Genomic DNA, 21,590 nt, shown 5'->3' with positions numbered 1-21,590 from the left:
AGAAGTGCACAGTATCTCTTTTTCTAATACATGTAGAATGACGTATGAAACAAAAATCTCTGTGCCCTTGTTAGTTCTGGAGGGACCTTTATTTAGGCTGGACATTCCTGAAGAGGGAACAGATGATTAGCCCACGCAGATGTGTTGTTTACCAAGGCACCGGCTAACACCATGACTTTCAGTGCATATTTCGCACATCTCTGAAAACGTCTTGCACTTAAGTAAACAGAGCCATGAGAAACTGCTTCTGTGACTTTCCAGAGAAGCCTCAGATTTCTTTTGAATATCTAATTAGCAATTCATTCAATAAAAACAGGGGAACGTCAAGATTTTTAGTGCTTTCTGTTTTGCTTTTACGGTTTAAAATAAAATGAGACTTTCTGGGGCCTTTTGCATTCTTTATTATAGGTAATACCTACTGTATACTGTCTTTTGAATTAAACAAAAAACATAGCTATTTTCTTTGATCATATGGATAAACACTTTTGTGTGTGTGTGTGTGTGTGTGTGTGTGTGTGTTAAGTAACAAGTAACGATTGGAATCAAGGCCCCAGGTGCCACAAAGTCTATACTGAGCTGATCTAATCATCCTATTACACGTCACTGACAAGACAACAGCATTTTCAAGCATCAGGGAAATGGCAAGACTGTGGAAACCACCAGGGATCCTAAAAGGTCACTTCCTTTTTTAAATCCATAAGCAGTCTAATCTCTAACTTAACATCACAAAAGAAACCTAGACAGAAAAGAGATGTTTTTGAGCCAATGATCAGACTTAATTATAGTCTATTATGATAACCTAGGGCCCCTGCTCCACAAATTGTGGGCCACTAGCTAAAATCTGAATGGATCTAAACATTAATCACACTGTGTCATTCATTGCAGGGGAAAGTATCTGCTTGAAATGTAATCATACATTGTATTACAAGCCATTCTGGATGGTCTTAAACGCTTTATAATAGCTGCATGACTACAACAGCAATGCAAACAATCAATATCACGCGAGAAATCCTGGACCTTTCTTAATTAATGGTATTCTCCATAATACACCAGAAATTATTATACTTATTAATTATTCATGATCTCCAGGCTTAAAGTCATTGTTTACATTTATTTTTCAGTCTTGTTATTTACTTTAGAGTTTAACATCGTCTTATTGTAATCAAAGCCGTTGTCCACTAAACATATACTATATGACTGCATATTGCCTTCTACACTAATATATACCATATGCTTGCATACTGACAGTATAACATCTCATATCAACCCGATGTGTCAGTGTGTCAAGCCATCGTCTCACAAACCCTAAACCCTGCATTTCATTGATTCCCCCCTTGTCTGCATCATTAAATCCCTAACTGGATTTAACAAAAGGCGCATTTATGGATTATAGACCCATGGATAAAGACTGATTTTAATGCACAGAAGCACAAAGGCGTCATACTGCTGTCTTGCAGTTTAGGGTGGGTCACTCGGGCATCTCTATGGATCTGCTTCAAAACCTGGTAAGGAATCTACCAAGACGGCATTCCAAACGCGCCTATTAGACCCGAACGTGTAGTCTGGGTAAGAAGCTCTCTAGGATTTGAGACACAGCCTATAAACTCAGTGTCTGCTCCAGCTAACTCAACGCCTAGGCCTTATTTAGGAAAGACTGGCACGCTCGCCAGCCGCATCATAGACAAAGCAGACAAAGAATGATCGCAGGGCGCTGGGAGAATATATTTAAACGAAGTAGCTTGCAGGTGCGTTAGATATCCTTACCTGCTGATTTTCTGGGCAAATGCGCGGCGCTCAGCCATGACTGTAGCCGCTGAGTGCTCGAGTAACTCCAGCGCTCCAGCCGCGATATTCCTTCCCCTCCCGTGGCCGTATTTCCACAGGCCCCGCCTCCTGAAGCCTAAACTAAGTTTGTGATTGGACAGTTGAGAAATCACTCATAAAGCCGTAGTAACCATAACAGAGCCATAATAAACAAAGAGCAAGTCTGGGGTGGGACTTGTCAGAGTACTGTTCGGGAAAATAACGCGCTCCAAACGCGCAAGAGAGGTGAGAATGTACCGTAAAGCCGAAAAAATATGCGCACACCATCTTTTTGTACGGTGCCCGGGAGATGCCATGGTGTGTGTGTATATATATATATATATATATATATATATATATATATATATATATATATATATATATATATTTTTTTTTTTTTTTTTTTTTTTTTTTTTAAAGAAATTACAATATTATTTATTATGGAAAATATTTAATTAAATTATTATATTACCCATATACCTTGGCTACCTGACTTTATTACATGTGATAGTAAACATTCAAATGAAGTTTATCATGAATAAATGTTACATGAAGTGCAAAATATAAATAGGCCTACAATATTTTTTTTTATTTATCCATCCTACAGTCTTGTATGTCCATTAACTGATCATCTTTTCCCCGTAATATTTGTATATTATTATTATTATTAGACTATTATTATTGGTTATATTTAATATTCGTTTATATTCATTTTTTGCTTCATTTTTATCTCTTTACTTAACGCTCTGAATACTTTTGTGATCGCCTACTGTAAATGCTCGACAAGCAAATCAGATTTTGCTGACTGGAATTTTAGACTGGAATTTTGGAATGCAGTTCAAGTTTAATTAATATTTTGTTTTATTTCAGCCAATTAATAGAGCATAATTATAAATACTATTGTTTCGTTGAGGAATTAATCGTTCACGTAGTTTCACGTAGCATAATTTATCTGACAGTTATGCCAATAAAGTTGTGATGTGATGATAAATGTAACATTTATTCATGATAAATTTAATTTGAATGCTGACCATTACACATATTAAAGTCTGTAATAAATACGACATTCCCAAAAAAAGAATGTCCTGTGGCCACGACATATTATCACATTCCCATGAGTTATTATGTCATCATGACAAAACTAAGTAAACCGACCATGACATCTCCTGGGCACCGTACTTTTGGGATCGAGGGTTGGAGTCTTCCTAGTGATTCATATCCTGTGTGTACACTATAGGGCTCTTTTACAGGAAGCTATCTGTGTAGCAAAAAGTGTGAAATGCATCCGCTACCACTTCCAGTCGTGTAATCTCTAGACAATGACAGCTTTATTGGCGTATAAACAGTAAACACATTGTGGTTTGTAATAGAAGTTGTTTAATTTTGACTTTTCTGATCATAAATAATATAATGATACTTCGTAAAAAGCTAAATAATGCTTAGAAAGTGCAGAAAACCTTAAGTAATAGATAAATGTCACAAAACCAGTTTAAAAAACAAGGCCAAACTCATAAATGACTAAAACAAATGTCTTACAATTAAAAACACACTGTAAATATTTTTCTTGCGACTCGAATGTATGACATTTTTATCAATATACAAAGTTGCTCCTAATAAAAATAACATAAAAAACTTTCCAGCTGAGAGAATTTATTTTAAAAGGAAGCACATAATGTAAACCACTATATGTGTGTGTGTGTGTGTGTGTGTGTGTGTTTTGCTTGCATCTGTATTTACACCTTTTCCCTTTTAAGACTTGGATTCGTTGTTATTCATTGTTATTTTCAATTAAAATGCACAACAACAATAAAATAGTAATATTCAATGACAATCTAGCTAAAACGTTTATTAACAAAAACGAATAAGATGCGGCATGGCATAGGCCTATACATGAAGTGAATTATTTATGAGTCAGAGTTTTGGTTTTGAATCATAACTACCATGCAAACAGAACTGTTGGTTCATTATGTGAGATAACATGATGACATTTACCCAAACACTAGAGTCAGACAAGCTTTATGGAAGTTATCAGTGCCTAGAAGTGTGATTTCAGAAGTTGTTGATCACTGCGCCACCTTGCGATCTCAATGTTGGCACTGTGACATTTCCCGTAGCTTCACTGCATCTAACTAGAATTTTAATGGTTCTTTTTATTAATCTTATAAAGGAATATGTTCCGAATTAAAACATGTTCCTCCAAGATTACTCAAGGCTGCAGCAGAAACATTGTACATGTGGCAGAGAACACTTAAGCTAGATCAGACTGGATGCTTTGTGATGCTTCATGTTTGTGATGCATCGTTCATACATTATACCTTTTTTTCTGTTTCGATTCTTTAATAAAATGGAACTGGTATTTCACACTAAAGATACCAAGTTTTTTATTGTTTCATTAATTATCAAAAAACTATAACAGTAGCCAAGTGCAACGGTCAAGGTCCTTCTTTCATTTGAAGCTCTGCTGTTTATGTGGAATTTGCTGACGTACACAATCCTGTTGAGAAAGCAGAAAAAAATAGGTTAAGTAAATGGTTAGAAGGGAAAAAGACATATAACTTTTATCGTTGTACATGCAGGGGTCTATAAATGTAAAAGTGTGACCCTTAGTGTGTACCGAAATATAATACAAAGAATTTAAAACAGAAGATCCAGTGGCTTATTATTATTTTTTTTTTTGTATTATTTTTTTATTATTATTATTATTATATTTTTTTTAATGTAAAAATGAGAGACAGGAGACACTGACCTTTACAGGTGTGCTATTTAGGTATTGGGCTTTTCTCACACATCGTTTCTTAAGTGGAGGAGGCTGATGCACATCTCCATCATCCTGTTGAAAAAACAGACATGTAATGCACATGCAGGTTTAATAAGAGCTTTTAGACATAGTCTTAAGACATAACTCTACATATATTAAAGTATAATATAAAATATTTAAAATAAAGGTTTTTTAACAAATCTGAAAAGCAAAATAACAGATAGGAGAGATTTACAGAGTCTCCAATGGTCCATGGGCACAGCCTCTTCTTCTGAGAACTTGGAGAGGCCGTGCAGTCTTTGTCCATATATTGTTTTTTCAGTGGAGGAAGCTGAACCATTCCTACTTTGTCCTGTTGAAAGAATAAACATCATAATGTAATGCACAAGCAGGTTGAGAGCTTCTTAGACAAAATCTAAAGGGATATCATTGTGGAATAATTAAACAATAGATTTAGAATATATACTTTATATTATACATAACCAAACCTGAAAAGTTAAAGTAAGGGGACTTACTGAAGCTTCATTGCTCCATGGGGATGACCTTTTCCGAGGTGACCCCTGTGGGGATGTGGTAAGTCTGTGTGCTCTCTTGTGGGACCTAATGGGTCTAGCGGATTCCCCATAGGATCTGGCTGGAACAGTAGACACGGCTGCTCCCTCAGAGGAACCAGCAGGCACAAGAACTTCTTCTTGCAGTGCAGAAAGCACAGGCACTCCCTCAGAGGATGTGGAGGGTACAGGTACTTCCCTGGGGGATGCACAGGACATAGGTGCTCCCTCATTGGACCTGGCCGGTACAGGTGCTTCCACAGGGGATGCAGCAGACAGAGGTTGCTCAGAGGATGCAGTGGGAACAGGTGCCCTAGAAGATGTAGGTCGTCCCATGGGTTGCCTTAGGGGCAAAGGCGTTAAAATTATATTCCTTGTCACATACTGCCTCATGTTTTCAGGGACCCTTAGTTTTCTGCACAGTGAGGGCCTGGCAGGAACTGGTGCTCCCTGTTGGGACCAATTGACACCAGTTGCTCCTTGCAGGATTCTGGCCAGAACAGGTGCTTCCTCAGGGGACGCAGCAGGCACAGGTGCTTGCACAGGGGATGCTGTGGGTATAGGCTGTCCCATGGGTTGCCTTATAGGCAAAGGTGTTAAAATGGATTTCCTTGCCAGATACTGCCTCATATTTTCAGGGACCCTCAGTTTCTGCCTCCGTGGCGGCCTAGCTGGCACAGGTGCTTCCTGTTGGGACCCGTCAGTAACAGTTGCTCCTTGCAGGTTCCTGGAAAGCACAGACACTTCCCATTGAGACTTGTCTGGATCAGTTGGTCCTTTTGGGGTCCTGGAAGACACAGACACTTCCTGTTTGGTCCCGTTGGGAACAACTGGTCCTTTTAGGATCCTGGAAGGCACAGGCAGTTCCTGATTGGAGCTGACAGGAACGGGTGCTGCATGTGGGGCCTCTATTTGCTGGTCTGTATTGGGGTCCCCAAACTCACCCTTCTCACATGAGGAGCGTAAGAGGTCTTCGACCTCCATTACTGCCCACCACCGCCCTGCAAGGAGGGCTGTGATGAGCTCCTCATGCTCATCAAAGGGGATGAAGATTTCTGTTTTTTGGATAAGCATCTTTGATGGAAGTAAGACAAGATAACCAAAAAAGTGTATAATTTCAGACGTTTTTGAAACAATTAACTGCAACTGTGAAACACTGTAAGAGATGGAGAGAGAAGAGGTGAACAAATAAAAGCCGGTGCATTTTTGTAATGCTAGGCTATGCCCAGTGGTGTTTCATCAGAGGAAGAAAAGGAGGATGAGTCTTTGCAAAAATGTATTAAAAATGTTCACAGCAGCACAGCAGATTATAAATATACTAAGAATAGTGTACAGATAAACAGTTATAGGTTTACAGAATATACCTCGACTATTAAAAAGTTGTGATAGGACAGATTTTATAATGCATCTTTAATTATCTCTACTATTTTAAGGTATAGGAGGATATCATCTGTGCATGGGAGCATAATCAATAATTTATCAGCCTCTACAACAAACTCCTCACGGACCACCACTATGCTTATTTATTTTCAATTTCATTGTACAGTACATATTTAAACAATACATAATTTGAGACAATAATATTGTCTTCATTACAAAAATACAATTCTCATCTATGAAGTGAACCTCCAGGGCGGGGTCTGCAACATATATAGATTTTTTTCTTCTTTTTGAAACGGCTCTTTACAGAGCATAGTTCAAAAAGAACCGTTTAATGTAAATGAGTCAGACCCGAGCCGTGGAGAGGATGGCTCTATCTAGCGCCAGACGAGAGAATATCTGAAACACCGCGAGACCGAACGAGATGACCGCTTCCTCAAAATGTAAACAGAAGTTAGTAGATGCACAGCGAGTTACGTATAACAAGACATGTGAGCAGGTATGTTTTAAAGTGTATATTTAATTGTTTTATTGCTTATTTTATAAAGCATTCGCCACTAGTTTGCATTTACGCTTATTGTTGGCAGTTTTGTAAACTGAGCAAGCTTACTGATTAGTTAGCATGCTAAGTTAGTCAGCCAGTATCAGTTATCTTGAGATGCTTTGATGCTAATGTTATGTTAACATTCTGGCCAGTGATTTGAGGAAATGCAACGTTATCGCATTCCTCCTTGGGTCGGAAATGTCATTGAGTATTAGAGAAAGAAAAATCAATAGCATGTTTAAGTACGATGTAAGTTAACTTGTTTTGGCCGTACTGAAAACTTTTCACAGAAACTCCATCGTATGTGTTGTGATGGGTTCTGCTCCGTGGCTGATAAAATGGAGACTAAAGGGACCGACGAGGTGGAGAAACTGAAGTCCAAGTTTATGTCAGCATGGCACAATGTGAAATACAGTACGTAACGAGAGATCGTACTTGTCGCTATGTTAAGATGTTAATTTCCTGTCTCCTGACAGTCTTTCACGTGTCACAAAATTGACAAACCTGTACACGTGACTTATCATGAAATGTTTTTAACCCTTCAAGGTTGGGCTCTCAAGTCAAAAACTGCCTTCAGCCGTAATTCTCCTGTTTTCTTGTTGGGGAAATGCTACCACTTCAAGGCTGTGGGTAAGAACATTATGTTCTTACACAGAACATTTAAACCGATTTGATAATCTTTTTGTGTGTGTGTGTGTGTATTTTTGTATTTTATATTTTATATATCCAACATTTTAAAATAAAATGTACCTACAAATATTCCAGGTGTATAAAGGAATGTTTATGCTAACTGTTGTCCCCAGATGATGAAAGCCCTACTGGGAGTTGTACTGCCGAGGCATTAGATGACGATATTGTAACCGGTAATGTTGATGGATTTCGCAAGGACTTCACCTCACGAATTTGGCTGAGCTATCGAGAAGAGTTTCCTGCTCTTCCTGGCTCCACCATCACTTCAGACTGTGGGTGGGGTTGTACACTCCGGGCAGGGCAGATGATCTTGGCTCAGGGTCTCTTGCTTCACAACTTGGGAAGAGGTGAGATCGGGTCATATGTGTATAATGTATGTATTTTTATGTGACATTGAAAATGTATTCACCCTCAGGCCTACCAAAACATAGAGTTAGTTTCATCATTAGAACAGATTTGGAGAAATGTATCATTATGTTACTTGCTCCCCAGAGAATAGATGCTGTCAGAAAGAGTCCAAACAACTGATTAAAGCATGATTCCAGTCCATTATTAACATCTTGTGAAGTGAAAAGCTGCGTGTTTGTAAGAAATCTTTCCAATTTTTATTTTTGGGTGAACAATTTGTTTAAATGGTCAATAAAAAAATAAAAATAATAATAATATAACAGTTTTCATATGATAACAGTCAGTGTTGGGAAGGTTATGGTACTTTGGAAATGTAATAGGTTACATTTTACAAGTTACCCTATTTAAAATGTAATAGTAGTGTAATTTTTTTAAATTACTTTAATAATGTAAATTAATTACTTTTGAGTACTCAGACTTTAACCATCCTTCATCACTTTAATTAAGATGATCACATTTGAACACATCCGCCACACAATTAGACTTTAGTATTGCCCTTTACTTTGAGATTGATCTGAAGTTCGATGCAGATTTAAAATCAAAAGAAATCGTTACTGTTTTTTAAACCAAATCTTTGCATAACTACAGAAAACACTGCATCTAACAATGGTTTGGGAAAAAAATAGTTAATAAAAAAATAAACGCATATACATCAAGTCAAATACGGTTATCTCATAAACATGTGTCCTATTTTGTGTACTAAACTCCTGAAACATTGTTGTCTTTTTGAAACACTGCTGTCTCTTTGTATATGATATGATGATAGTTTCTCAAAATAAGTAAAATGCTCATGAAGTGACTACCACCAGATCTAGAGACTATGTTTGTGTTCATGAACTCATATATTGAGGCGGCAGAGGCTGTAAACACTGCAAGCATCAGTAGGCCTATGTGTAGTAAATGAAACCGCATGTCTGCACACTTAATTTCCACAAGGGGCGGATTGGGGAAAAAAATAGGCTGGGAAATCTCACACTCATACACCCACGGCACATTCTGAAACATGGACAACCCTATTTTATGTATGGATTTGACATGAAAAAGATTTAAATCCTTAGGTTGGGGACATGCAACATAATTAAGAGTTCTCTTCTGAACTGCACCTTCACTTCCATTATACATCCATCCTCTCATGGCTTTAATACTGAAGATTTTTATTTGGCTTTTACCATGTTTTGTAAGTGCATTTTTGTTTTTTGGCAAATTAATTACCACTTGTATTTATTTTTAATACAAATTCCATGGTTAAACCACGGTTAGTGCCATACCATAGGCTACATTAATTTTCCTAAGGGTTGTGTTTTTGTCTGCACTAGCTCCCCCTAAACCTATGATAAAATATGATTATTTGTCTGCTAAATTACTACTGTAACATTACAATAGATAATAATGATGTCCTTTATACAGTATTTTGAGTGATTGTGCGCAATGGGCTGCTGCTGCTTAACTAAGTAAACAAAGACAAAACTACAATAGCATCGTTATAGTTGAAACTGACCTGCACTTGAAGCCCTGAACAGAAGTGTCACTTCACAGCTCCAGCTGTGCGCTTCCACAGTCCACTCTATTCTCTCTCTCTCTCTCGCATTGATTACTCAGAGTCTGATCCAAACCGTTCGGCGAGGTGCGGAGAGCGCGCGAGCCCAACCATTGCAAGTCACGACTAACCAATTCATGATTTAACAGAGATTTAATTATCGAATGGCAGATTCTGAAATAATCGCTTTAGTACATTCGGCGTGCAATTATACAATAACAATATCAAAATAGAGGGCCAAATTGTCTGCCAGGCCACCGGGAATTGCCCTGGTTCTCCCGATGGCCAGTCAGCGCCTGGTTTCCACAGACACGCAGAACGTGCAGGATTCATAGATTTTGCGGCTTAATATTCACAGACACTCCCATATCGTGTTTTGATTCAAGTGTACTGACCTACTTTTTATTTATTCGTCCAAAATGTGACATATTCCATCCTCGTTAGGCTGACTTCCATTTTTAGGACTGGGTTCTACGAACCAAACTGTGTTTTCAGCGTTGAGGAGATTATGGGCCGTAGTGCAATTTGGGAAAGAAATAAGCTGTATGTGGATGTGTGTTAATATTCAAATGTATTCCCTTTTGTAATCATTAAAATTTTAATTTAATTACTCAATTTTTCTTAGTAACTGTAACGGATAACAGTTACATTTATTTTGTAATTTATGTAACGCCGTTACATGTAACTAATTACTCCCCAACACTGATAACAGTCCATGTTAGAGCTGCAGAAACAGTTCTGAGGTGTGTGCCGCTTAAATCGAAGAAGCCAAAGTTTTTCATCTGAAATTCTGTATTAATTTTTCATTTCAGAGGTTGGGTATTTCAGTGTCAGAGGTTGTCACTCTCTAATGAATGAGTTCTCATATGATTGACGGAGGGCAGTTTTGTGTAATATGGTGAACAGGCCACGACATTTGCCAGTTTAATACCTTCATTCAAAAAACAACATTGAAGCGTCATCCAGAGCCCACGTCTATAATGAAATATGTCATTATAGAAATATCTGTCTATAAAGAGGCTAATGGCTAATAAAATATACTTATTAGCCAATTACAGGCCTTGACAAGTAGCAAGGTCATTGCCTTATGGCCCCACAGCCAGGTCTGGCACCTTTATGACCCTCAGCACTTGTACTTACTCCATTTCCGACACCCACTCTGTTTGTGAGGATAAAATGTTATAAATGTGAAATACTGACTAAGCTGAGTGTCGTAATTGAACTTTTTGTTCTTAAAGCACAAGCCCCACTATCTATTTAAAAGTCAAATTTAAATATGTGTGTCACTCTGAAATCTAGGACAAACTTTTAGGACTTCTGAAAGACTTCTGCTCCTTTGTTTCTTACTGCATTGTTTCTTAATTGATATAATTTTGAGGTAATGATGAAATTAAAGATTATAATTGCTCTACTTGTCAAAAGTATGGAATAATTGATGTTGGTGATGTTTTTGAAAGACACAAATAATGCTGACCGCGGATTCATTTATTTGATGAAGAATATATTACCATAAACCAGTAATATGAACTATTATTAGACATGACAAAAACTATTTTTATTTTAAAATATAATTTATTCATGTGATGGCAGAGCTGAATTTTCAGCAGCCATTTTTCCTGTCTTCAATGTTACATGCTCCTTTAAATAAACGTAAAAAAAAAATTATTCTCTATCACCAGACTGGATCTGGTCAGATGCACTGACCTTGGAGCCCCTGGATACAGAGACATGGACCAGCAGTGCAGCACGAAGACTGGTGTCCACATTAGAGGCCTCCATTCAGGGAGAACGATTGCAGGTCACCCAGCCTATCTGTGCTGCTGCTCAAGGAGGGGCTGAGGAGGCTGATTCATACCTGCATGAGGCATATCACCGCACCATTGTGTCCTGGTTTGGGGACGAACCCGCAGCCCAGCTGGGCATCCACAGACTAGTGCAGCTAGGAATGAGATCTGGAAAACGAGCAGGAGATTGGTATGGCCCAGCAGTGGTGGCACACATACTCCGGTAAAAAGTGCATTATTTGATTCGATTTTTTTTTTTTTTATATCCTTTATATTACCCATTTGCATTATGATGATTGTCAAATATCACTCTTACCCTGTCACTTTTCTCTTTCCCTCAGAAAAGCTGTTGATGAAGCAGTAGATGAGAGGCTGAAAGGGATAAGCGTTTATGTAGCACAGGACTGCACAGGTATGGAAAATCTTAATCTAAAATCTTTCATGGAACAACAACAAAAGGGCAAATATGATTAACAGAAGTCTTCCAAATTGACCAACAATCAAACTAATGTGTATTTGAAAGCAATTTTCTACTTCTTTAGAGATTCTGTATACATTATTAATCATCTTCTCGATATATGATTGTTAGATTTGGTCAACAAATTGTATATATATATATATATATATATATATATATATATATATATATATATATATATATTTCACTGATTCCATTCAAAAAGTTAAACTTGTATATTATATTAATTCATTACACACAGACTGATATATTTCAAATGTTTATTTCTTTTAATTTTGAGGATTATAACTGACAACTAAGGAAATTCCCAAATTCAGTAAATTCAAATCTCAGAAAATTTGAATATTACTTAAGACCAATACAAAGTCTAGACCAAATGAAAAGTATGAACATGAAAAGTATGAGCATGTACAGCACTCAATACTTGGGGCTCCGTTTGCCTGAATTACTGCAGCAATGCGGCGTGGCATGGAGTCGATCAGTCTGTGGCACTGCTCAGGTGTTATGAGAGCTCAGGTTGCTCTGATAGTGGCCTTCAGCTCTTCTGCATTCTTGGGATATTCTGGCAAATCGCATCTTCTTCTTCACAATACTCAATAGATTTTCAATGGGGTTAAGGTCAGGTGAGTTTGCCGGACAATTAAGAACAGGGATTCCATGGTCCTTAAACCAGGTACCGGTAGCTTTGGCACTGTGTGCAGGTGCCAAGTCCTGTTGGAAAATTAAATCTGTATCTCCATAAAGTTGGTCAGCAGCAGGAAGCTTGAAGTGCTCTAAAACTTCCTGGTTTACGGCTGTGTTGACCTTGGACCTCAGAAAACACAGTGGACCAACACCAGCAGATGACATGGCCCCCCAAAACCATCACTGACTGTGGAAACTTTACACTGGACCTCAAGCAACGTGGATTGTGCGCCTCTCCTCTCTTCCTCCAGACTCTGGGACCCTGATTTCCAAAGGAAAGGCAAAATTTACTCTCATCAGAGAACATAACTTTGGACCACTCAGCAGTAGTCCAGTCCTTTTTGTCTTTAGCCGCTTCTGACGCTGTGTGTTGTTCAAGAGTGGGTTGACACAAGGAATGCGACAGCTGAAACCCATGTCTTGCATACGTCTGTGCGAAGGGGTTCTTGAAGCACTGACTCCAGCTGCAGTCCACTCTTTGTGAATATCCCCCACATTTTTGAATGGGTTTTGTTTCACAATCCTCTCCAGGTGCGGTAATCCCTATTGCTTGTACACTTTTTTTCTACCACATCTTTTCCTTCCCTTCGCCTCTCTATTAATGTGCTTGGACTCAGAGCTCTGTGAACAGCCAGCCTCTTTTGCAATGACCTTTTGTGTCTTGCCCTCCTTGTGCAAGGTGTCAATGGTCGTCTTTTGGAAAACTTTCAAGTCAGCAGTCTTCCCCATGATTGTGTATCCTACAGAACTAGACTGAGAGACCATTTAAAGGTCTTTGCCGGTGTTTTGAATTAATTAGCTGATTAGAGTGGCACCAGGTGTCTTCAGTATTGAACTTTTTCACAATATTAAAATTTTCTGAGATACTGAATTTGGGATTTTCCTTAGTTGTCAGTTATAATCATCAAAATTAAAAGGAACAAACATTTTGAAAATATATCAGTCTGTGTGTAATGAATGATGTAATGAAAAGTTTCACTTTTTGAATGGAATAAGTGAACTGAATCAACTTTTTGATGATATTCTAATTATATGACCAGCGAGTGTGTGTGTGTGTGTGTGTGTGTGTGTGTACATTTCTGTTCAAAATTTGGGATCAGTAAGACTTATCAGTCAGTCTCATTTGCTCATCAAGGCTGCCTTTAATAAATCTAAAATACAGGGGAAAAAACTGTGATCTTATAAAATGTTATTAGAATATAAAATAATGTTTTCTATTTTAATATCCTTTAAAATAGTTTATTTATTTGATGCAAAGCTGAATTTCCTCAGCCATTATTACTTCAGTATAACGTGTCACATGATCCTTCAGAAATAATTTCAATATCCTGAGTTATTATTAGAATTATCAATGTTGGCAACAGTTGTACTGCCAAATATATTCTAAATAAATAAGATTCTTTGAATAAAAGTTTTTATAGCATTTATTCAAAATATAAATCTTTTCTAACAATATTAATCATTGATATCACTTCTTAACAATTTAACACATCCATGTTGAATAAAATATTTAATTTCTTTAAAAAGGAAAAAAAGAAAGAATAAACATTTTCTGAACCCAAACTTTTGAACTGTAGTGTAAATTGTTAGAAAAGATTTATATTTTAAATAAATGCTCTTCTTTTTAACTTTTTATTCATCAAAGAATCCTGAAAAAAAAGTGTCACTGGTTCCAAAAAATATTAAGCAGCACAATATTTTCAACTGAAATAAATCAGAATATTAGAGGGATTTCTGAAGGATCATCTGGGACTGCAGACTGGAGTAATGATGCTGAAAATTCAGCATTGCATCACAGGAATAAATGAGATTTTAATGTATATTAAAATAGAAAAATGTTATTTCACAACGTAATAATATATCACAATATTATATATTTTTTCTGTATTTTTGATCAAATAAATGTAGCCTTGATGAGCATAAGAATCTCCTTTAAAAAAATTATTAAGCAGCACAACCATTTTCCGCTGTAAAATAAAATTAAATAAAAGGCTTCTTGTACACCAAATCAACGTGGCACTGAAGTATTGGAATTATAATGGAATTCAGCTTTGCCATCACATGAGTGAATTAGATTTTAAAATATATTAAAATAGAAGATGTTACAATATGACTATTTTCATTATAATTGTAATCAAATAAACCATAAGATATTCCTACAAAAACATTTGTAAAAATCTCACCTACCCTAAACTTTTGAATGAAAGTATATATAATTTTTTTTTTTTTATCCTGATATGAACGAACACGCCTAAATGTAATATTACATAATATAAGATAACAATACAAACATCATACAATTGTAGATGAATCATGTACTGAAAATTGAATTTAGAAACAGCTGTATTTGTCCCACTCGCCAACAAAAAGGGGGACAGACAAAATACCCGTTTTTGACCTCTGTTATTGATTGTCTTCAGTGTACAGTGCTGATGTTATCGATAGCCATTCAGGGCAGACGGGCAGCCACAGTGATCCTCAGGGACTCGGTTCTGGAGCTGCCCCTGATAGTAGAGCTGTCGTTATCCTCATCCCTGTGAGACTCGGTGGAGAGAAAATCAACCCAGAATACTTGAGCTTTGTCAAGGTGAGGCTTTGGAAACCACCCTTTAACAATTACAACTACAAAGTAGATTATACAATGACAAAGAGAAAAATATTTGTTAAAGATGTGGCTATTGACTCTCTCTCTCTTTTTCCTAGAGCATATTAAGCTTGGAGTACTGTATCGGCATCATTGGTGGAAAGCCTAAACAGGCCTACTATTTTGTTGGATTTCAAGGTTAGTCTTTCATGGAAGACAAAGTGAATGAATGCATGCAAAGAGAAGGTCAGCGCCATCAGAGAAGCTTATTTTATTTTTCCCTCGAACCCATCAAAAATGCTACACCATTCATCATGCGAGGTGTATCTGAAATAGCGGGCTTTTTCCATTTACATAAGCAGCTTGCATAGATTTCAGAGCTACCCAGAGTAGCCCACTCTCCATCACCTTCAGTAGCCAGTGGAAACCTTCAGTTGTACATGTAGGTAGTCAATATTTACCCATTTACATTTTAGCAATTTGAAATACACTCCTGAATGACAAGCAATACATTCTCCCTGCCGGCTTCAGCCTGCCGTCTGCATTCATCGTATGCAAATGATCTAATATAATTGCGTGTTTGTAAAAGTAATTTCTCTACACCAAAATTAAATGACAGCGCGCTTTGCGGCATAAAGAATGTGCTTGTACAACCGGATTCGATTACGCAGCGCGTTTAGGAAAAACCAAAAAAAATTCTCACGTTTGATTGTTTGAAGCCCAGCGGAGGTGGGTGACTTTGAGCTGCTCTGCATAGAAATTGGGCAAGGATATACATTATAATAATCACTGGGTTTTTTGAATAACTTGTCTTTTGTTTTGTCCTTGCAGATGACAGCTTGATTTACATGGATCCTCATTACTGTCAGTCTTTTGTGGATGTCAGCACAAGCGATTTCCCTCTGCAGGTAATGTGGAATTACAAAAAGCTGACCGCCACACAGTGATGTGAATTTAATAGTTTCTGTACTTAAGGGGATGAATCTGAAAGCAGACCTCCACACTCAATTACCGAACACACGAGATTTACACATTGTTCTGTACTTTGTATCAGCTCCAACATATTTTATATAGCGCCAACGATTTTATATTTCAGCATCATAACTTATTTTTACGCTTTTGTGTGCTGTAGAAAGTGGCCTGGCGGAGGACAGAAATATTGGGCCATACTTTTAGCTCAGCTGTCTAAGCCTTTCAGATCTCACGCAGAATTTAACGTTTGTCAAAAAAATGTGTCAGAAAGGAAAATCTTTCATCTCTGCAATCTGGTTGTTTCGCGTGAACTCGCACGCATCGTTCTTTGGAGCAGAACTGGGCTGAACAGTTTAACATGCGTCGAAGACATATTATGGACAAAAATGTCTTATACTTTAGATGTGCATTTGGATCGCTGTGATTTCATAAACGGATAAATAAATTGCTTATTTTGACTAATTTTAAAGGATTCTTTCTTCTTTAAAGTCTTTTCATTGCCCATCACCAAAGAAAATGCCTTTCAGTAAAATGGACCCAAGCTGTACGATTGGATTCTACTCAAAAAATGTCGAACACTATGAAAGGATTAGCAACGAGCTGTCAAAGGTGGGTAAATCTTTCAGAAATGTTTTTTTTTTAATATTGTTTTGATGAAAAATGGCATATTTACTTAAAACTTTCCACCAGTGTTGAGTACTCGAGACTCGGACTCGGTCTTGGACTCGGTCTCGAGACCGTATTTTAATGGTCTCGGTCTTGTCATGGACTCGTGTGCATTTTGACTCGGTATTGACTCGGACTCGAACATATTAGGAATCGGACTTATGCCCGAGTCCACTCGAGTCCCAATCAAAATATTTCATGATTATTACTGTATGTTAATGTTTATTTAAATTGATGTATGATTGACACATCCAATGACTGGTGATTTTCTTTTGACGTGAGACGTTAGGCCAGCGACACACTGGATGCGTGGCGCAAGCGCCTCAGCTGCGTGGCGTGTCTGTTTTTAATTCATCATTTTGATTAATTCGTCATTTTGTACACAAATACATATTAATTCATGACATTTTGATATTTGAAAGTCTATAGGTTGACATAAATTCAGATATAAATGTAATTTTAGAAATAAATGAATAATGATCGATTTTCAAATATTGCACCTGTCAAACATACTCTATTTTGCCGTCAATACTGTTGATGGTGTCTTATCAGTAGGTGTGTAAAAAAAAAAAAAAAAAAAAAATGTGATATTGTTGTCATGAAGACAAGAGCCTGGTTTTTTGGCGGCCTCCCTCTATGTCACCTACAGCAGCAGCAGCGCGCCAAGCGCCGCGTGCAGGCACGCTTCTGGTGTGTAAAGACAGAAAACGCAAAGCAGCCACCACGTTTCTGGCACGCAGTAGAGACGCAACGCAGCCAGTGTGTCACCGGCCTTAAGTTACCCTCCTGCCATCCGCCTGTAGTGATCCCGCTTTCCAGAAAGCCACATTGCTACATTATTTCTCTCAACTGTGTTATTTTTACAAAGTAGGACAAAATGGTCACAGAAAAAAAACAAATATTGTTTAGTTAAATTATATAATGAATACAGACGCAGACTGACTGTCTCAACACTAAACATCTCCCCCTCAAAAACAATGTCTGACAGAATGCATTGAACTTATATGGCATTTGATCCAGCTTTCTTCCCCTGGCACATACACACTTTTGGATGAAATTTTCCTGGACAGTCACACGGCTCTTGTGTGTATGCCCTCCGTAACAAAAAAAATAGTGTGTATTTTACCCTGCATTAAAACGCACCATCCAGGGAAATTAGCATTAGATTATCCGTAGCTGTTACAGAAAGTGATAAAATGGTAACTTTTGTCAGTCCCCGCTTACTCTGCGCCAGTAGAGAGAGTTTTTTGTTGGGTTGGATTGATCATGAGACCACATCGTGCTTGGTTGGGTAGCTGGATGGTCTCCTCACTTATTTTTTTGAAAAGTAATTATGCTATATATTTTCATCTCTAATCTTCACAACATCTAAAGTGCACATAATCCAAGACATTGTAAGGATATTAGCAGTTATTAGCTAAGCTTCAAGGTTAAAAGTTATATAAAAGCTGTTACAGTTGAACATTTACAGGTAAAGTGGTACAGTAATGTTACTTGTACTAGAAGTGTTATGTAGAATTACAATATAGAGTCGTACAGTAATATTATGTGTACTAGAAAGGTTATATGGATGTGTATAGTGGTACAACGATGTTATGTGAAAATGAGCTCTTAATATTGACAACACTTCATAATACTAATAAAATTACCTTTACACCACATACTATGTGGCCCTTTTAACCTTTATTGTTTCCACCAAACATTTGACATACCCTTGAATTCAAGATTTCTTTAGGTCTTGTCTCAGACCCAATCTCTCTGGTCCCGGTCTTGACTCGGACTCGACCCTTTCTGAACTCGGTCTTGACTCGGACTCGACCCTTTCTGAACTCGGTCTTGACTCGGACTCGACCCTCTCTGGACTCGATCTGGACTCGGACTCGAATGAGCTGGTCTCGACTACAACACTGCTTTCCACAAATAAAAACCTAACAGGAGAATATCATAGTAAACTGGAAAAAGGCTGTTATTTAAAAGTCTGTCAGCAGGTGGCAGCATGTAACTACGTAATTGGAAGCTGTCAGACTGTCACAGTGTTCAACATAGACTTTTGTGAGGGGAAAATGTTGTATAGTTTAGTCCTTCTGTATTATAACTATAACTGTACTATAAACAAATCTAAAGGTTGATTAACAGCGTTTATTAATGTGACAGATATTGCAGCCTTCATCGAAAGAGAAGTACCCTGCATTCACCTTTATGAAGGGACACGGAAAGGATTATGAACTTTCGCTTGCTGTTGAAAAGCGAGAATGGCCTTTCATCAGGGACACAAGGAAAGCAGGGACGACTTCGGGAGACTTCGTGCTGCTCTGAGTCTTCAAGCCAGTAGCCCAAAACCAAGTGATACACCACAAATCAGGACTGGATCGGTCTGTATTTACCCTGTGGGTCTAAACTATACGACCCTGTGCTACACTGTCTCCATGTCATTTCAGAAAAAGCCCATTTTAAAAAAGACCACGAGCAGTGCATGCATTATATATACAGGATCAGTACTGATATCAACACATCTGTCTGTTTGTGCATGAAAGCAAAGTTTGATACAGAGACTGCTTCATGCATATGGTCCTGACCACCATCCACGTTCGATTTGATTTGTTATATTTACAACCTAAACCTGCAAACATTTCAGTGTGCTCGTATAAATCCAGTGCACATGTGTAGTCGATACATGTATTTTTATTTTTATTTTTATTTTTTAAACGAAAAAAGTTATCATGAAATCATGTTTCTTTTTTCTGGGTACATGTAGTTAACTTTTTCTTAAACACCTATACAGTCTACTTTTGGAAATGTGTACACGATGTAGTGATTTAGCTCCACAGAACTTAACGTTTTATGGTGACATGTTTTATATTGTGTTAAATGGAAGGATAATGTGCCTTCACAGGCAAGTAGAAAACACTGTATCACAAATCTAAATACAGAGCCTAAATCACTCTTAAATGATTTTTAAAAAGGCCTTTCTGCCACCAGCTTTTAAAAAAAATATTAAACCCATAGCATATTGATATACACAAGTACAGTAATGTTAACAACAAATATATTTGTATAATGGCGATATGTGAAAGGATCATTCCTTCCTTGGTAGCTCAGTATGGTATTTTCAAAGGTATAATAGAAAACATAAACAAGTATGAATCAAGGAGTAATTTATTAATAAATGATGCCTTATTTATATAACTTCAGGTTTTTTTCTTGGTGATTATATAATTTTAACAAAACTGTTAATACGATGATATTGTATTGCCATATCAATTGTTGTGATTAACTTTCAGTTTTGTTAGAAACACCTACGAAACCAAAGCGCTCTGCATTGAACAGACCTGTAACACTAGCTCGAAGGCTGATGATACATAGAGCAACTTGTATGATCAGTGTTGCTTGGGCACTTTCACATTGAGAATGGGTAACTCATTTCTATCTGGATACTTTAGATCAGTCGTGGGCCCTGTGCCTCACCTCAACATTAACTTGCTAAGTTGCTGTATCATCATCAGGCAGCCTAACACAGCGTTCACATATTGTATTTAACCAGCATAATTGTGTTTTCTGTTTTTTATGCAAACCTATCAATTCCACCATTTGTCAATTTTTGAAGGGTTTTGTAATTCACCACAGTGTGTTGTAATATCATACCTTAATTGCCAAAATCATTCGCACAATGAACATTTCGTTTTTATAATTGCTGATTTCAGAATTTTACAATAAATCTAATATGGTTTTAAAAAAAAGTGTTTCTACTCATTTGTGATTTTCTTCCTCTTACATTCGTCCTGTACAGTAAATTTGTTATTGACCTATTTTTAATCTATTAACTCATCTTCCTCTAGAAGCACTGCGAAATGAAAATGACTCACACTTGCGAACTCCTTTTCATAACCCGTTCTGCCGAGCGGAACACATCTGTATCTGGCGATTACGCCATTTTCCGGGGGAAAGAAAATATCCTTGTGTTGGACTCAATGTTGCCATGGTTAATTCCTCTGTTTCTGTTCCGTTTGAGCAATGCTTGTGCTATTTTCATGTTAAATACAAATTCTTATATTAATAAGGTCATGGCCTTCAATTCTAGGGTCTGCTTGGGAGAACAAGTTACCCTTCTGTGGGACCGAACAGAATAAGTCACTGCTTGTCTCACCACTGCATGTCGTGAAGACCGAAGCAGCGGAGCACAATAACCCCATCGTCTCATAGTGTTTTCCAGTGTCTGGGATCAGTAAATTCATACTGGGCTGTATTTAGGAAACAAGGCATGGAGGAGAGAGAGGGAAAAAAGGAAGTTTGGGACATTAGGGGTGAGGCAACGTGCCGACCTTTCCGTCAGTGTAACATGAAAAGGCACTTGTGCTGGGAGGCTTGGTCGCTTTGAGGAGACTTTGTGTTCTAGCTGTATTTACGATGCTGCCTGTATGAATATTTGATTAATGAGTCATGCTCTCCGGGGGAGGAACACTGTAACCCAGCAGCGGTTACGGCACCATACCAGACCTCGGCGCTCTGTTATAGCACAGATGCCAATAGAGGCATTGATTCCGGCAGATGCTTTAAAATCTAATCTGCTCCGGCGAGCGAATTCCACAGATGAAAGAAGCGGCATTCTGTGAGAGGCTTCGTTCTGCGGGCAATTTGGACTGAATAAAGTTTTCTCTCTTCTCTCCTCTCTCTTCTTGATATGCATTTTGACAAGATAGGATATGACATAAGGTTTTTGCTGCAGGCTGTAATGGAGAAAGCGCAGCCATCCA

The 21,590-nt window shown here is 37.7% G+C and overlaps 2 protein-coding genes across 25 annotated transcripts in view; one reads left to right on the top strand and one right to left on the bottom strand.

Moving 5' to 3' along the window:
* Window positions 1–1,918, bottom strand: part of LOC113100216 (dedicator of cytokinesis protein 7) — a 50,942-nt gene extending 49,024 nt beyond the window's left edge. For 18 of the 24 annotated variants that reach the window (XM_026265028.1, XM_026265008.1, XM_026265015.1 and 15 more), the window contains exon 1: window positions 1,765–1,918. In XM_026265028.1, the coding sequence (XP_026120813.1) occupies window positions 1,765–1,802 (38 nt within the window). In that variant the 5' untranslated portion in view covers window positions 1,803–1,918. The remainder of the gene's footprint in view (window positions 1–1,764) is intronic. The other 6 variants (XM_026265034.1, XM_026265041.1, XM_026265088.1 and 3 more) reach the window with 1 other exon arrangement.
* A 4,946-nt stretch (window positions 1,919–6,864) lies between these two features.
* atg4c (autophagy related 4C, cysteine peptidase) lies at window positions 6,865–20,576 on the top strand. Its single transcript, XM_026265005.1, has 11 exons — window positions 6,865–6,991; window positions 7,327–7,450; window positions 7,583–7,666; window positions 7,840–8,073; window positions 11,351–11,678; window positions 11,797–11,867; window positions 15,038–15,204; window positions 15,321–15,399; window positions 16,033–16,109; window positions 16,663–16,782; window positions 18,994–20,576. The coding sequence occupies exons 1-11, from the start codon at window positions 6,917–6,919 to the stop codon at window positions 19,153–19,155; spliced, it is 1,521 nt and encodes a 506-aa protein (XP_026120790.1). The 5' UTR covers window positions 6,865–6,916; the 3' UTR covers window positions 19,156–20,576.
* The last annotated feature ends 1,014 nt before the right edge of the window (window positions 20,577–21,590 follow it).

Source organism: Carassius auratus, chromosome 6 (genome assembly GCF_003368295.1).
Source record: "Carassius auratus strain Wakin chromosome 6, ASM336829v1, whole genome shotgun sequence".
NCBI classification, from domain to species: domain Eukaryota; kingdom Metazoa; phylum Chordata; class Actinopteri; order Cypriniformes; family Cyprinidae; genus Carassius; species Carassius auratus.
The sequence above is the reverse complement of the archived record's forward strand: the minus strand, read 5'-3'. Positions and strand labels throughout refer to the sequence as shown.